This window comes from Rutilus rutilus (assembly GCF_951802725.1).
Source record: "Rutilus rutilus genome assembly, chromosome: 4".
NCBI classification, from domain to species: Eukaryota; Metazoa; Chordata; class Actinopteri; order Cypriniformes; family Leuciscidae; genus Rutilus; species Rutilus rutilus.
The window spans coordinates 52,331,971-52,348,231 of record NC_140212.1 but is presented as its reverse complement, the minus strand read 5'-3'; the positions used below and the strand labels follow the sequence as shown (position 1 = coordinate 52,348,231).

The 16,261-nt window shown below is 38.1% G+C and overlaps 1 protein-coding gene across 1 annotated transcript; it reads left to right on the top strand.

Moving 5' to 3' along the window:
* The first annotated feature begins 4,859 nt into the window (after positions 1 to 4,859).
* Positions 4,860 to 9,724, top strand: LOC311289606 (uncharacterized protein). The gene is made up of 6 exons (XM_084407740.1): positions 4,860 to 4,984; positions 5,138 to 5,183; positions 5,499 to 5,590; positions 6,306 to 6,416; positions 8,482 to 8,758; positions 8,921 to 9,724. The coding sequence occupies exons 1-6, from the start codon at positions 4,875 to 4,877 to the stop codon at positions 9,143 to 9,145; spliced, it is 861 nt and encodes a 286-aa protein (XP_084263866.1). The 5' UTR covers positions 4,860 to 4,874; the 3' UTR covers positions 9,146 to 9,724.
* Positions 9,725 to 16,261: the final 6,537 nt, after the last annotated feature.

Sequence of the window (16,261 nt, the reverse complement as noted above, 5' to 3'; positions counted from 1 at the left end):
TCCTTGCATTGAGTTTGGAATTAATGTATCTTCTTGATGTATACAAACAAGTAGTACCACAATGAATACATCAATTATGTTAAAAGTATAACACTTAGCTAGCACAGTCATTTGCAATATTTAAGTGTCGATACATTGAAGTGGTTCTTGTTGCTGCAGAATTGCGAAAAAAAAAATTGAGAAAAACACGGATGGTAGTAGACAAGGCGATAAGACAAGTTTTGTATTTCATTTATTTATTTATTTTCTTTCTTTATTTCATGTTAGTTGGCCATATTTGTGAGAGACGATGTAACAAAATGGACGTCCCATACAATATGCACACCTCGTATCAAACCATTTTACTGCAGCATTTTGGAGATATGCTACTTTAATTGACTGTGAATTGAGATGTATAAAGCCCTAATTTCTAATAAGTAGAAAAAATAATGGTCAGGTGTAATACAGGACGTCCCATATAGTATACAAACCTCATATCAAACCATTTTACTGTAGCATTTTGGAGATATATGACATTATTAAACACCTATAAAAACCTCATTTCTAGTAGAAGAAAACAATGGTCAGGCTTAATACAGGAAGTCCCAGTTAGTTAGTTAGTTAGTTTAGCTTTATTGTCCCCCATGGGGCAATTTGGTTTACAGCAGCAGTTACATAAAACATACAGAACACATAATAATACAATATGTTTACTCAATCATTTAAAAAAACGAATTGCTCTTGGGATCATGGACTTTTTAAATCTGTTAGTCTTACACCGTGGAACATTATAGCGGCGCCCAGAATTGAGCATTAAAAAATCTTGACACAAGGGGTGGGAAGGATCAGCGATAATAGTGTTAAAATATAGTATACACTCCTCATATCAAACCATTTTACTGCAGCATTTTGGAGATATGTCACATTAATCGACTTAAGAGGAGTGTAAATACATCATTTCAAATAAGTAGAAAAAAACAATGGTCAGTTTTTATAAGGGACGTCCCATACAGTATGCACACCTCATATCAAAACATTTTACTGCAGCATTTTGGAGATATTTGCCATTATTCTAATTTAAACACCTATATTTCTAATAAGTAGAAGAAATTAATGGTCAGTTTTTATATAGGGGGTGTCCCATACACAGGGTTCCCACACCTAGGTAAACTTCAAATTCAAGGACCTTTCAATGACTTTCCAGGTCCAATAGCCTCAAATTCAAGGACTTAATGTGGGGACACATTTCAAGAGAGAGTAAGGTTACATCGTTTCAGCCTATTTTTGCAATGTTTCACGGTGTGTAAATGAAACGCTGAGGTAGGCTATCATCGTAGTAGTTTCGTGAACATGTGAACGTCATGGCAATGTACAACACAAACTACTTCACGCGGGAAACACTTAACGTAACGTGTAAATGTTCGTAACTAACGTAAATCAAGCAAGCTAGTATTCTTAGACCATGAAGAGTTGGCAAAATAACGCATTAGCGGACCAGAGGGAGTAATATGGAATTTTACAAATAAATTCAAGCACTTTTAAGGACCTGTATGTTTATTTTCAAAAACTTTCCAGGGCCTTGAATTTATTTTTTCAAATTCACAAACGTTCAAGGATTTCAAGGACCCTGCATACAGTTTACACACCTCATATCTAACCATTTTACTGCAGCATTTTGGAGCTATGTCACATTAATTGACTTCAGAGTTGTATAAAGACCTAATTTCTAATAATTGTTTTTTCTACACATTTTTGTACTTTACACACCTCTTAATTCGATTGATGTGACCTATCTCCAAAATTCTATAGTAAAATGGTTTGATATGAGGTGTGTATACTATATGAGACGTCCTGTATTAAACCTGACCATTGTTTTCATCAACTTATTAGAAATTAGGTCTTTTTTCACCCCTAAAGTCAATTAAAGTGACATATCTGTATTAAACCTGACCATTATTTTTTTCTACTTATTAGAAATTATGTATTTATACACCTCTTAATTCAATTAATGTGACATATCTCCAAAATGCTACAGTAAAATGAATTCATATGAGGAGGAGTGTATACTCTATGGGACGTCCTGTATTAAACCGTACCATTGTTTTCTTCTTAGAAATTAGTTTTTTATAGCTGTTTAAAGTAGAATAATGGCAAATATCTCCAAAATGCTGCAGTAAAAGGGTTAGATATGAGGTGTGTAAACTGTATGGGACGTCCCTTATAAAAACTGACCATTGTTTTTTCTACTTATTAGAAATTAGGTTTCCATAGGTGTTCAATGTAGAATATGGCATATATCTCCAAAATGCTACATTAAAATGGTTTGATATATAGGTTTGTATACTATATGGGACGTCCTGTATTACACCTGACAATTATTTTTTTGTACTTATTAGAAATTAGGGCTTTATACATCTCAATTCACAGTCAATTAAAGTAGCATATCTCCAAAATGCTACAGTAAAATAGTTTGATACAAGGTGTGCATATATGGGACGTCCATCTTGTTACATCGTCGCTCACAAATATCGGCAACTAACCTATTTTTTACAGTCTATGCAACTAACATGAAAAGAGAGAGAGAGAGAGAGAGAGAGAGAGAGAGAGAGAGAGAGAGAGAGAGAGAGAGAGAGAGAGAGGCGCAACTCAAGCGCGTTCTCTCTCGCAGCTGTTACTGAAATTACCGTACTCATAGTAATAGAGCTGGTAAGTCCCGCCCATCCGTAAAACCCCAAGTGGACCTCTAGGTTGAAAAATCGTCAATGCAAGTTGAATATGAGAAAATAATTATTTTCTGGTCCCGTTTGAATTGTGCCATGAATGTGAACATATATTGTCTGTGAATTTTTTATATAATTTTTCATGTTACGAGTTTGACAGTAAATTGTATGATTCTTTGGCTAGCAGTTGTGGAAAAGACAACGAGAAAGACATGTCGCCTATATCACCCCATAACACATTTTCCCTCCACTTGTCAAATCACGCTTCCCTCTTTTTCTTGCTGACCTTAATTCTTTTATTTCATCCCTTAGACTTTTATAAATAACAAAAAAAGTGCAATTTTCTTTATGCATTATGATGATTTATTCAAAGATATGATTTAACCTTGTTTTTATGCTTTTCTTTTCTTTTCTTTTTTGTATGTATAATTACATAATGTGCTGTATGCAAATCTAGGATATTTATTTATTTTTATTTTTCGTATCATTGTTTGTTCATTGTAAGAGATACAACCTTGCTTCACTTTCCTGAGCTTGTAATTATGTGTAAGTTCTGCAATAAAAAAAATAAAAATAAAAAAAAAAACTAGAAAATACCGGTAATTATTTTCTCACATTCACTTGCATTGACGGATTTTCAACCTAGAGGTCCAGTGGGGTTAGCGGAAGGGCGGGCCTTACTTTTTTCTGGCGGCTGGCTTGACCGCAGTTCAAAACCATAGTTCAAAACTGGAGAAACCGGAAATAAAACGCGTTGTGGGTTCCTGCGTAGGAAAGTGGCGGTTCAATGTAGAGGACTCCGTAGAAGAGGACCCTCTCCCTCTGGCTAAAACCTGCTCATTCTAAGGTAAAAATAATACGGTTATTATTTTCAGTCATTATAAACAAATAAAAACATTACTGTGAATATTGTATTCCATTTTTGACAACAGGTCCTCCTAAACGTGTCACACCAAATCAAACTGCCTCAAAACAGTAAAAAAAGTATTGGTTAGCTAACGTTAACTTAGCGGACTGGACATTGGAGAAGACCTAACTACCATACCAAGCCAATTAGGCTAATATGGCTGGTGAAGGATGGGTAAGTGTCTTGCTTGATGCTTGAAGTAACTGTCCAAGTTATTATACGTGACGTATTATATTCATACATGTGTGTGTTTGGTCAGTGTCATGTCTTGCCCTATTCACATGAGGCTTACGTTAGTATTCAGAATAGATAATTACCGCGCACCTCCATTACGTGAGACAGGTGCGTCGGAGCGAGGGAGACGAGTCTTATAACTTAAAAAAAAATTTATAAACTGGCAACGTCTCGGAACTAGCCCTTGATCAGGCAATCATTGTACAGTGTGGGGGAGTTTCTTTTCAACTTACGTTAGTATTACCAGATTAGTAAAAATTAATTCAACATGATAATCCACTTTTTAAAGGGGGACCGATCGGCCTCGATCAGAATTGTTTATCGGATCGGGACATCCCTACTTATGTGTGCATTGGTATTATTTTTATTGTGATTAAAGACAGAAATTAACTGTTTTGTCTGTCACCAATTAAAACATTGCACATGTCATATCAAAGATCAACATGTGTGTTGTTTCTTCTCTACAGCAACTGTTAAAGCAACACATCTTCGAGCGTCTGCATTCACGCCTTACGCATGTCTTAGAACAAAGACCGCTGGACATGGACTACCTAGATTTCATCTGCACCCAAGAAATGGTTTTCATCAGTGCCCTATCCAGGCACATTGAAATGCCCCAGGAGGTAATGAATGTGTTGACGGAGCTTAGCGACTTGATAGAGATGCACCAACAAGATCATCAACAGCCGCCTAGAGTGGTACAGGTGGTAAAAGGACCTTTTGCTGGCCGTCCAAAACTTATTTTATCAGAAGAGTTTCTCATTCATCTGATTGACATTGGTTTGCCAGTTCCATGCATCGCCAAGCTAGCGGGGGTGTCCCGTAGAACAGTGTGCAGAAGGATGCAAGAAAACTCTATTTCTGTCAGAGAACTGTACAGTACATTGACGGATGAAGCACTGGATGAAATGGTGTCAGAGATTAAATTAAGGATGCCTCATGCCGGTTACCGTATCGTCAAAGGGACTTTGTTAGCAGAGGGACATCGGGTGCAGTGGAACCGGGTGAGGGCATCTATGCACCGTGTGGATACAATGGGGGTGTTGTCTCGGATGACGCAGTTGGGGTGTGTTGTAAGACGGACCTACTCTGTGCCCTGTCCCAGGTACCTGGTCCACATAGACACGAACCACAAGCTTATCCGGTAAGTCTTATTTTACTAGTGATTGTTCTTGGAATAAATGTGTACACATAACAGTTATTGTAACTATGTAAGTGCAATTATGTACGAACTTGTGTAAGATGTAGTGGACCTGTTCCCATTTATTTGGAATATAATAAATGGTTTTATCCGCAGGTACAACATTGTCATCTTTGGAGGGATTGATGGCTTTTCTCGAAAGGTAGACATTTAATATACAGCACTATTTGCACGGCATAGTTTCCATGTTGGTCTGAGTCTGTGCATCTTTGCCTGATGACCTGATCACAAAGCTAACAGTGTGACATAAAACCATTCAACTTTTCTATAATATTGGGAATAGGAGTAGGCCTACACAAGCCCTGTCAGGGTAATTGTATATTATTTTTGTATACATTAAAATATATTTAATGGTCTTCTGCAAAAAGCAGCCTATTTACAACCTATTGTTGTTCACAATTATGTCGGATGATATCCCTTGGTTTTTATGTTGTACTGATGTCTTTTGTTGATGTAGATAATGTACCTGGGAGCTGCATCAAATAACCTGTCAGCCACCACTTTGGCCTTTTTCTCAGAATCTGTGGAGCGCTTTGGATTCCCACTCAGGTGAGATTTCATTCCACCACAGACATTTTCAACACAATAGTTTCATGATTGTCTGCCCTGAAATCACGATGTATGGATTATATAGAAAACATAGATCTCTGCAGAAAATAATTATTGTTAATCAGTGTCCACAAGTGTGTGAAATGTTTTTGAAAAATGACATTTGATATTGCATTTATTAATTCACAGTAGTCCTATGTGTATATTGCTAGATGATTTAATTCCTTAATAATGCCATCTAGTATTTTTTTGCATGACTATTCTGTTTGACCCCCTCCCCACCCCACCACCACCACCACTGATGGAGGTAAAAATAACTCTGGGTGTCACTAAAAACAGTTTCACCAAAAGTTGACATCTGTGGTTGGTCACTTTCCTGTCTCACAATGTCTTGTAGTAATTATTTTAGAGATATTAAGTCAATTATTATTATTATTTAATTCAAACTGGTAAGGAAATGTCATTGGCTTTGCTTATTACAGTCCAGTGACAGCCACAGATGCAGGTTTTCTTTTGATTTACTGTCAATCAGATAAGCATATACTGATTGCTTTCGGGATGTAAAGAGAAGTTCAGCAAATATAAGTATGAAATAAAATGCCAATTGAGTCCTAGTATGCTTTATTTTTGTGTGCAGTCACATGGTTAACCTATGCAGCATTACCAATGATCTTTAAACAATATGTTATATTATTCACTGATTTAATGTTTGTAGAGTAAGAGCAGACCACGGTGTAGAGAATGTGGCAGTGGCACGCCTAATGATGTCTGTACGAGGGCCTGAGAACGGAAGCTTCATTGCAGGCAAAAGTGTGCACAACCAGAGGTAAGATCACACAAATTGGAACATAAACTCTTTAAACTGTTGTAGTATGATAAACATGTAAACTATGCAGAAAAAGGAAGGAAATTTGTGTTTGGTCAATTATTTTGTGTTGTGACAATTCTTCTTGGCAATACATTTTATACCATTGGGAAGCCTGTTAATGTCCCTTTTTAGTTAAAATGGTACCACATTTGTAAGGAACATGCATTTATGGGATGAGCAGCAGAGCTCAGTATGTGGGTTGTCCCCATTTAAGAATTACCAAATCTTTTCTGACAATGCCAAACAGCTTTTCTTTGCTGTTGCTATTGACCTTTGTTTTGACCTTACGGACCCCCACTGTGAGCATGTGCCCTGCTACAGAGGTCCGTTGGTGTCTGCTCCAAGAATCAGCATGCTATGTTTGACTGATCTGGATAGGGCCCATGCGATTGATAGGGCAACTTCAAGCAGGTGTTCCGCAAAATCAAGTTGCTTAATTCTTTGGAGTAAGCCCCAGTACCATCTGCAAACTTCAGGCCAAGTTCCATATAAGGGGTGATGTCAGAGACAGGCTGCTGAGAACTCATTTGCAACAAATGCAGTCTGAAGAATGGGATTCCATCCCACAACAGTGTGTGACCAGGGCTGCGTTTCCCAAAAGCATCGTAAGCCTAAGTAGATCGTAAAAACGATCGTACGACTGATCTTAATATTACGGTCTGTTTCCCAAAAACATCGTAACTTAAGTAGCACTTGAAAATCATCGTAGATGTGTGCTCTGGAGTAATCGTAAATCCCTAAGTGCGTCATAAGAAGACAGAGTTATGAGGTCACCTGCAGGACAACCGGTAGATTACACCTTTAACTTTATTCAAATGCAATGTGATTATAATATAAGGTTTTGATTGTAATTTATTGTACACTTTATTACTTTATTATTATTATTTTTGTTAAATGAATGTATAAATAAAATAATTAAAAAGGTCAGAAAACAAAACAAAAAATAGAAATAATTTAATCTAATAATTTTAATAAAAATTAAACGAATGAACAAAAAAATAAATAAAAGATGTGATATGCTTCAAAGACTGGGAAAAAATAGGAAAAAATCTGACAATGACTTGCTGATATGCACGAAAACCAGCAATGTATTGGGCATTTCTTGGTTGGCCATCATGTGGTCCCATGCCATCTTTGTCCTCCTCCTCCTACACCACCTCTTTATCTTATTCCTCCCTGTTAAGTAAGGACACTCTCATATGTCCTGACAACAACTACAAACATTCTCAAACTGCTGAGGTGTTGTGGCTGCAGTCTGGACAACAGAAGATGGAGGCCCTACTAACACACCTCTTTTATTTGAACGCGCTCACGGCTGGATTGGGAAACCCTGGGTTGACTTACTGAGTTGATAACCAGCTTTGTGGTACCGCTTATCCCGACCGCGATTGTTAGGGTTAGTTAAGCCAGATAACAAAAACATATCCTGGGTATGTTGAACTCGCTTCGTGGTACAGGCCCTAGGTGTTGCCGTCATCAGAAACAGACTTTTCTTCACATGACGCATTCGAGTAAAAGGACATCTCATTTATCTAATGCATATATATCTATCTTTATGCATTCCCTTGTTTCTTCTTTCCTCGCATGTTTTCCTTGTGTCTCTTTTTATGCAGCCATTCAGGAAAACATGCAAATGAGGGAATAATGGATGCAATTAGACAATTGTGAGGTATCCCAAGTGAACATTTGTGCCAATTTTAAGAAATTGCCTCAAGGGGATCCTGATCACTTTTATGAGAATGAGGCATCAAATTAGGCCTCTGGTCAGGGCTTTTGTCAGTGCTGAAGCGTAAGATACTTTCAAACTGTTAGATCTCTTAGAACATTTTGTGTTTATAGAAAGACTTTTATGGGTATTAAACATTTGTTGAAATTGTTTTGCAATTTGTGTGACGGTTATGTTTTTATTGCACAAAACTGCAATTAATTACTTAATTGGTAATGCATGTCTTCTCATGAAGACATTTGGTTATCACATGTAATTTCATATAATCTAATTATCTATTTTAATTTCAAAACTCAGGATTGAGAGGCTGTGGCGAGACGTGTGGATGGCAGTGACCAATGTGTTTTACCACGCACTTCACACACTGGAAAATGAAGGCTATCTGGACCTCAGTAGCACCACACACATTTTTGCATGTCATTATGTGTTCTTGCCTCGTCTGCAAAACAATCTGGACAACTTTCGTGAGGGATGGGACAACCACCCAATCCGGACAGAGCAAAACCTGACGCCAAACCAGCTGTGGGATGTTGGCCAAATGCAAAATCCCATTGCAGATCCAGACAATGCAGAGGTACTTTTCCATGGCCATGTTATTTGGAAATGTTCTGTAGTGTATTTCTCTTGAATTAGTCATTTCCCATCATGTATAAAAACAATAAAAATGCTCTAACAATTTACTGAAATGAACCAGTAGTGTTATGAGTGAAGTTTATGATTTGTCTTTATATTTCAGGAGTATCTTGTTCCTGTTATTGACTGGGAGGAGGACATCAGCCGTCAAGACAATGGACACACTGGGGTGACTGTTCCAATACTGCAAAGCCCTCTGAATCCTGAGCAGATGGAGCAGCTTAGGTCAGCTATTGACCCTATGGGACCCTCAGATTCCCTTGGCATGGACATTTACATCAACACGGTGCAATTTGTGGAATCACTCATTGAAATGGTTGATGGGTAATGGGTGGTGGCTGCCCAACATGTGGACCAACTGTAGAGTTTTGCAATGGATTTTATATTGCTTGATTGTCTTCGCATTTGAGATGCGCATGCTAGTACAGCAGTTTATTATTATAGTCCTTGGGACCCATTGCGCTGCACATTTTGTATGTCTCTCTTATCTGACACACTCAGTTCAGTTCATGGAGTCTCTCTTAATGAGCTGATGATCTGGTTCAGGTGTGTTAAATAAGGGAGACATACAAAATGTGCAGAGCAGTGGGTCCCGAGGACTGGAATTGAGAACCACTGTAGTACAGTGTAGGTGAGTGTTGCAGAGTGTGACGGCCCCAGGTTTGGGCCCTCTCTGGTTCTTTGTATTTTGCTGTGTTTTGTCCCTTTAATCCAGGTATTGGTGGGTGGAGCTGATGGCTGGTGTGAGATGCAACAGACCTGAGCAGGTGGGGCTTAGGTGGCTATAAAGGAGCCTGCTTGATGATTTGACTTTCTTCTCCTGGCCTTCCGACTGATTTTGTTACGTTTGTTTCTTTGTGTTTTATACCCATACACTCCACTCACACATACACTGCATACATGCTGATCTGACAGACACCTACAATTGTATATTTTGCTTAATTTACTTATTAAAATATCTAGTATTATTTCAGACCTGTGTGGTTTCCCTCTTTTATCACGTACTGTTGAGCCAGGTTGTGACGAGTTAAAAATCTGTGAGAGCAGCATATGGCAAATAATAATTTCCTTTGTCATGATATGACTGAGGTAACTTGATTTAGAAGTGGACTGTGGCATCTCCCACTCGCTATTTTTTTTCTTTGCAGGTGTGTTTATGGATGTATTGCACATGGTCAACTGCGTATATAGTAGTGTACAAGTAAAATTTTCCTGTCAGTGTTTCATTATTATATCTTATATTTTTGTGTGAATATTACTGATATGTTAAAGTGTACCTTGCATTTTACTGTGATGTACAACTTTGGTAAAATATTTTTTCTTCTTCTTTTTTCTCTGGAAAGTCTGTATAACCACAGGCCGGTGCAGACTTGTTCTCCCTCTATCCAATGTGTCCTGGTAGACTATTTCTGTAGGGAATTTTTGTTTTAGAGTGGTGGAAATAGTATTCACTTTCTTTAGACTACCTCAGTAAAAGTAGTACGACCAGACTGTGAAAACACTACATGACAAGCAAAAGTCTTGCATTGAAAACCTTAATTAAGTGAAAGTAGTAGTGACATTCACCTAAACAATGAACAGTAAAGTCAAAATGCAGTATAACGATCCCATCAGTGTTTCATAACCATGATGTTCCTGTATTAATGTTAAGCTGCATTAATGTGCATGTTGGATTTCAATGCTGTAGCCTAGATGTTTAAGGTTTAGCTCATTTTATATGCTTCCATCTATAGATAGATGGTTACATATCTATCTATATAGTGATATAGTGTGTAGTTGCCAGTGTGTGATGAGCATGCGTGGCACAACAATGGGCAGCAGCAACACAGTGACAGCTGAGGGAAAAGACCGTTTTGCCTGTAACTACTAACTGTAGTTTGTAGATTTGTAAAACCTTTATTCTGTTAGTGAAAATACTATAAAGGGGAATATATATCCAATAAACTTGATCAAAAACCACTATGGCAAAAGCCCTCAAATATGGACTAGATTGCACCAGAGAGGTTTAAGATGCTGAATCGACATAAGACAGCAACGTCACTATCCATGACATTTGATGGTAATACAATTGAAAACAATATGCTTGACGGCTATTTTGTGTGTGGATATAATAAAGACACAAGTTTAAAATTCATAACCAATTTAATAACAAACTGGATAAAGCCATCAAGTTCTTAAAAGAACTCCAGCACAGAGAAACAAAAAAAAAAAAAAAAAAAAAAAACCACACCACACACAGAGCAGTTTGGCAGGTCTGGAAACAGATTGGGCCACCTCCGGTCCGGATTCTGCAGACAGAGGGGGGAGAAGGGGGAAGACATGAGCACATAGCTTTCCGAAACACTAGCAGGTTGTTTACCAGACAAAGGCTGCAAAACAACAGCCCAGCTCTGTGTTGATCAATAGAGTAAATGTGATGATACACAGGGCAACTTTTTGAGCAATGTTTCTGGGCAATGTTGCCATCAACGGGCAACCAGATGAGACACAGGGCCCACGACCGATCTAAATTATCCAGATAGAAATGTATTGTATTTTTTCAATGGGAAAGTACCCAAGCAACAATCACTCGGCAAGATTGCCCAGCAACAATGCTTAAAAAGTTGCCCCATGTACCATCAGCTTCACATACAATCAACCAGCTGAATTGACACGCACTGATAATAACTTAAATGACAGCATGACTATGAGGGGTTGTTCTAGTTAACGTTAATGCTATGTTCAGTTTGTCATTAACTTACATATTTGCCATGCTATACATAAATGCTACGGGGACACAGTGCCGATACGTCCCTATAGCGAACGTTTATTTATTTTTTTTGCTGTTGGCACAAAATGTGCAAGAACTGCTAATGTTAACTGTATGTGCTGTTGTTCTATGCTGTAAACACATGTTTGGTTATAGCCAGCTAAAGCTAAATGATATCATTAGGGTAACGTTAGTTGTACAAGTTATGGGGTTAACTGGCTAACGCCAGGCTGTTGGTGAGACGGTTTTTGGGCAGTTTTAACGATAGTGCATAACGTTAACGTACTGGGGTGCGATAAAGTTATTCTTTAAATGTCACACAGCTACTTAACGTTAGTCGAGCGACCGCTTACCTGACAATCCATCTTGTGAGCGCCTGTCGGTCCGTCCTTTCCCAGCCCATCCGAGAAGTGTCAGCTCTTATTTTGAAAAGGGCTTATTGAGGGGGCGTGACATCACATTGAAGCAATACCCCTGATTGGCTGACTACACGTGTGGATCGTAGTCACACAACTCTGCGAAAAGATAGTGCCAAAAAGATCTGTAGACGCGTGTAGATGGATCTGTGAATGCCCTGTGATCTGCAAACGCGTGTAGATGGATCTGTGAATGCCCTGTGATCTGCAAACGCGTGTAGATGGATCTGTGAATGCCCTGTGATCTGCAAACGCGTGTAGATGGATCTGTGAATGCCCTGTGATCTGCAAACACAGATTCAACACTTGCATGCTGAGCTTTGCACAGAATGTGTAAGAATGTCTTTTTACAGTGGTTTGATAATACAAGTTAGACTGTGTTTGTTTGCAAATTGTGAGGAGGGCATTTGTAGATTTTTTAATGGGAAAAACAGCGAAACAGTTGTGCCAAAATTCTGAAAACAAATGCAACACAATCTACAAACAAATAATGACGACAAATCACTTTGCATTCATTCAAATTCTGGTTGTCAAGTACAAGTCACTGATTTCTATTTGTGAATCATGAAGAGTCTGTTTGTGGATTTTTTAATCTATTTGTAGATCTTGTTTTACATTTGCGGATCATGAGGAGTTTGTTTGCAGATTTGGAATCTATTTACAGATTGTGTTTTACATTTGCAGATTTTAAATGTATTTGTAGATCTTGTTTTGTGTTTACAAATTGTAATATGCATTTTTGACTCATAGTCTCTTCATTTTCAATGATTATGGCATTATTTTGTCACAACAGCGAAACAATAGTGTCAGAATTCTGAAAACAAATGTGACACAATCTACAAACAGAACATGATCTTCACCTGCAAACAAGTCACTTTACATTCATTCAAATTCTGGTTTTCAAGTACAAGTCACTGATTTCTATTTGTGAATCAGGATGTGTTTATTTGTGGATTTTTTATCTTTTAGTAGATCATGCTTTATATTTGTGGATCACAAAGAGTTTGTTTGAGGACTTTGTATCTATTTGTAGATCTTGTTTTACATTTGCGGATCTTGAGGACTTTGTTTGCGGATTTTTAATATATTTGTAGATTGTGTTTTGTGTTTACAAGTTGTAATATCTATTTGTGACTTTTAGTCTGTCTATTTTCAATGGTTTTGGCATCAATTTACCCCCATACGAAAGGCCTTCCGAAAAAATTCAAATTTGACGCAGTTTACGATGTCGACCAGTCTACTGAGGAGTTATATCACGGATCCGTTCATTCTCTTGTAAAGGTAAATTAATGTTGATGTGTGCGTGTGTGTGTGTGATCTATCTCTGTACACCTCGCTCACTCGTAATTAAATAACCATAACTTGCTCAATTGTCTACCGATTTTAAAACGGTTTGGTTTGTTATAACATTAAACGTCAGAGATGTAGTTATGACCATAACTTAGATATCATATAAAGTCTAGATGTCTTAAGGTGGAGTCACTTCCGGCATCACCGCCACAGGGAAGCTGTGAATTAAGGTGAGCACGCACACAAATCCTTTTATCTCGCTAAAATCTTGACGGATTTACAAACGGTTTGGTTTCTTACAAACGTTATTAACATGGCTATAATTATTTCATATGGAAGTCCATTGGTATAATTATTCATATGCAGTGTCATAACTACATCTTTGACGTTTATAAAAAACCAAACCGTTTGAAAATCGGTAGAGAATTGAGCAAGTTATGGTTATCTAAAAGTACATGAACCATGTTACGAATGAGCGAGCTCCCTGTGGTAACTCCCTATGGGTTTATTTTTATTGTTAGATTTCTTTGATTTCTTTTGCTTTGTGGTGTAAAGGCTCCTTCTGTTCGGGTAGTTTGTGATGAAAGCATCCGTGTGTGTGTGTGTGTGTGTGTGTGTGTGATATTTTTGTGTTAGCCAAAAAATAAATTTTGGGTGTTTTTTTATTTAATGATCCTGAAGTCCAAAGTCGTGCTTTGTATATTTAATGGTGGGGCCACCATGTAACATCTGTCTGTCTGTCTATCTTTTGTCTTTCTATCTTTTTTAAATTACCATTTTAAATTACGGTTCAACTGGCTCAGGGGAAACTTTCACCATGCAAGGATTGCCAAATTCAACCACCGAAAGGGGAATCATTCATAGAGCTTTGGAGGACATCTTTGAGGCAATTCAGGTATTACATTTCACCATCATAGTATTATAAATACACTAACATTCAAAAGGTGGTTTGTGGTTAGTAAAATGTTTAGAGCCAAGATACTATATATTCATTGTGCTAAAATTGTAAAGTGACATTTAACCTGAAATGTTCTATTGCAAAGAACAAAAAATCGCGTGTACAGGTTTCTGGCATGGAAATATACAACGAGGAAATCCAAGATCTTTTAGGAGAAAATAGCAAACAGAAGTTACAAGTATGTCTCTTACACTGATTACTCAAAGCCATTCTAAATTAGCTAAAATGCGCTGAACAATGCTATGTGTTTTTTAGCTGAAGGAGCATCCTGAACATGGATTTTTTGCAATGGGTCTGTCAATGCACACTGTGGAGAGTGTTGAGGAATGTGAGAGAATCATGTTTAAGGGATTAGACAAACGCACTGTGGAACCAACACTCACGAACGAAACGCCGTCTCGTTCACACTGTGTTTTCACAATTTACGTGGAGAGCTGCTTCACAGGTTTGTGTCTTAGTTTTTGCATGAATAAATCTGCATATCGGTATATGCAACATCTCTGTAATTTTAGATGCTGCTGGTGAAGAGCATTTACATGCGGGAAAACTCAATTTCGTGGACCTTGCAGGAAGCGAACGACAGTCCCAAACCGGTGCTTCTGCAGATCGCCTTGAAGAAGCCCACAAAATCAACCGTTCTATTTTTACCCTTCGCAAAGTCATAACTGCGTTGGTGGATAGTTCCAGTCATATACCGGATCGTGAATCCTTTCTAACTTGTTTGCTTCAAGACTCTCTTGGCAGAAACACACAAACCCTCATAATAGCCTGCCTCTCACCAGCCAGCTGCAATTACAACGAAACCATCAATACACTAAACTTCGCTGCCTGCGCCAAGAGAATGCGGAATCGCCCAGTCATAAATGTGGATCCAAAACATTCCCTACTTCGTGAGTTTCAAAGAAAAAGTGTGTACTTTATCAAGAAGTTGCGAGTGTAAATTTGAAGCTCTTTCAATTGTGTTCAATTTTGTCTTTTAACAGCGCTTTTGGCTGGTCAGAATTCAGAAGATCCTCAAAGCAACCCAGAGCACGACACTAAACAAAAGGTGTGTACATGGTGTCAGTGGAAGAGTTTTAAAATTGTTTCTGCACTAGGATGAGGCCTTCATATCGGAAGATCTTGAAGAATTTGAGGAAACTTTCCATTTTAATGCGTTGATTGTTCATTGTCAATAGAAATACTTATTTGCATCCATTATTTGCAATTTATTTGTATTTTTCTGTATAGCATAGCATGGCGCTAGCATAAATGTATGCTAAATTTAAATTAAATTTTAGGAATATGAGAAGACGCGTATGAGAGTGCTGGCCGACATTGAGACTTTGGCCATCAAAGTCCAAAGTTTGCCAGAGATGAAGAGCGATGATGATCTGGCCACCATCCATCTTCTTAAGCAGCTGAGCGAGCTCACCGTAGAACATTTTAAGATCATTCTCAAACATACCCCTGGTGTGAAGGGACTGTAACTACAGTTACCAGGACTAGCTGCCAGTCGGAGCTGTATGGAGCTAGAAGAGTATGCACACACTCATTCACATATGCACACACAGGATACACAAATGCTCACAAAATTACGCTATTGGCGATTCTATTCGAAGCAGACAGACTGGCTAAACCGACCGTCTGCTAGCTGTCTCACGTCACCAAGGTCTGATAAATCCCATTCACATAGAGCCTCTTTCACCTAGATATCATCATATAGAGACTGTGTCTGTTCCCTGAATTAGGACATACAAAAAACTCCTAAACCCATTCAAGGCTAAAAATGTAATTATTTATCTAGTGTAAATGATAAATCACGTTTAACATTTGTGCTGGCTACTGTATACAGGCCACCAGGGCACCATAAAGCTCAATTGGAGATGCTTCCAGAGGTCATAGATCCTCTTCTTAACATCATTAATTCGTCTTTGTCTCTAGGATATGTACCGAAAAACTTTAAGCTGGCTATGATTAAACCGCTTGTTAAAAAAACGCAGCTTGATCCTACAGAATTAGTCGATTACAGGCCGATCTCGAATCTACCTT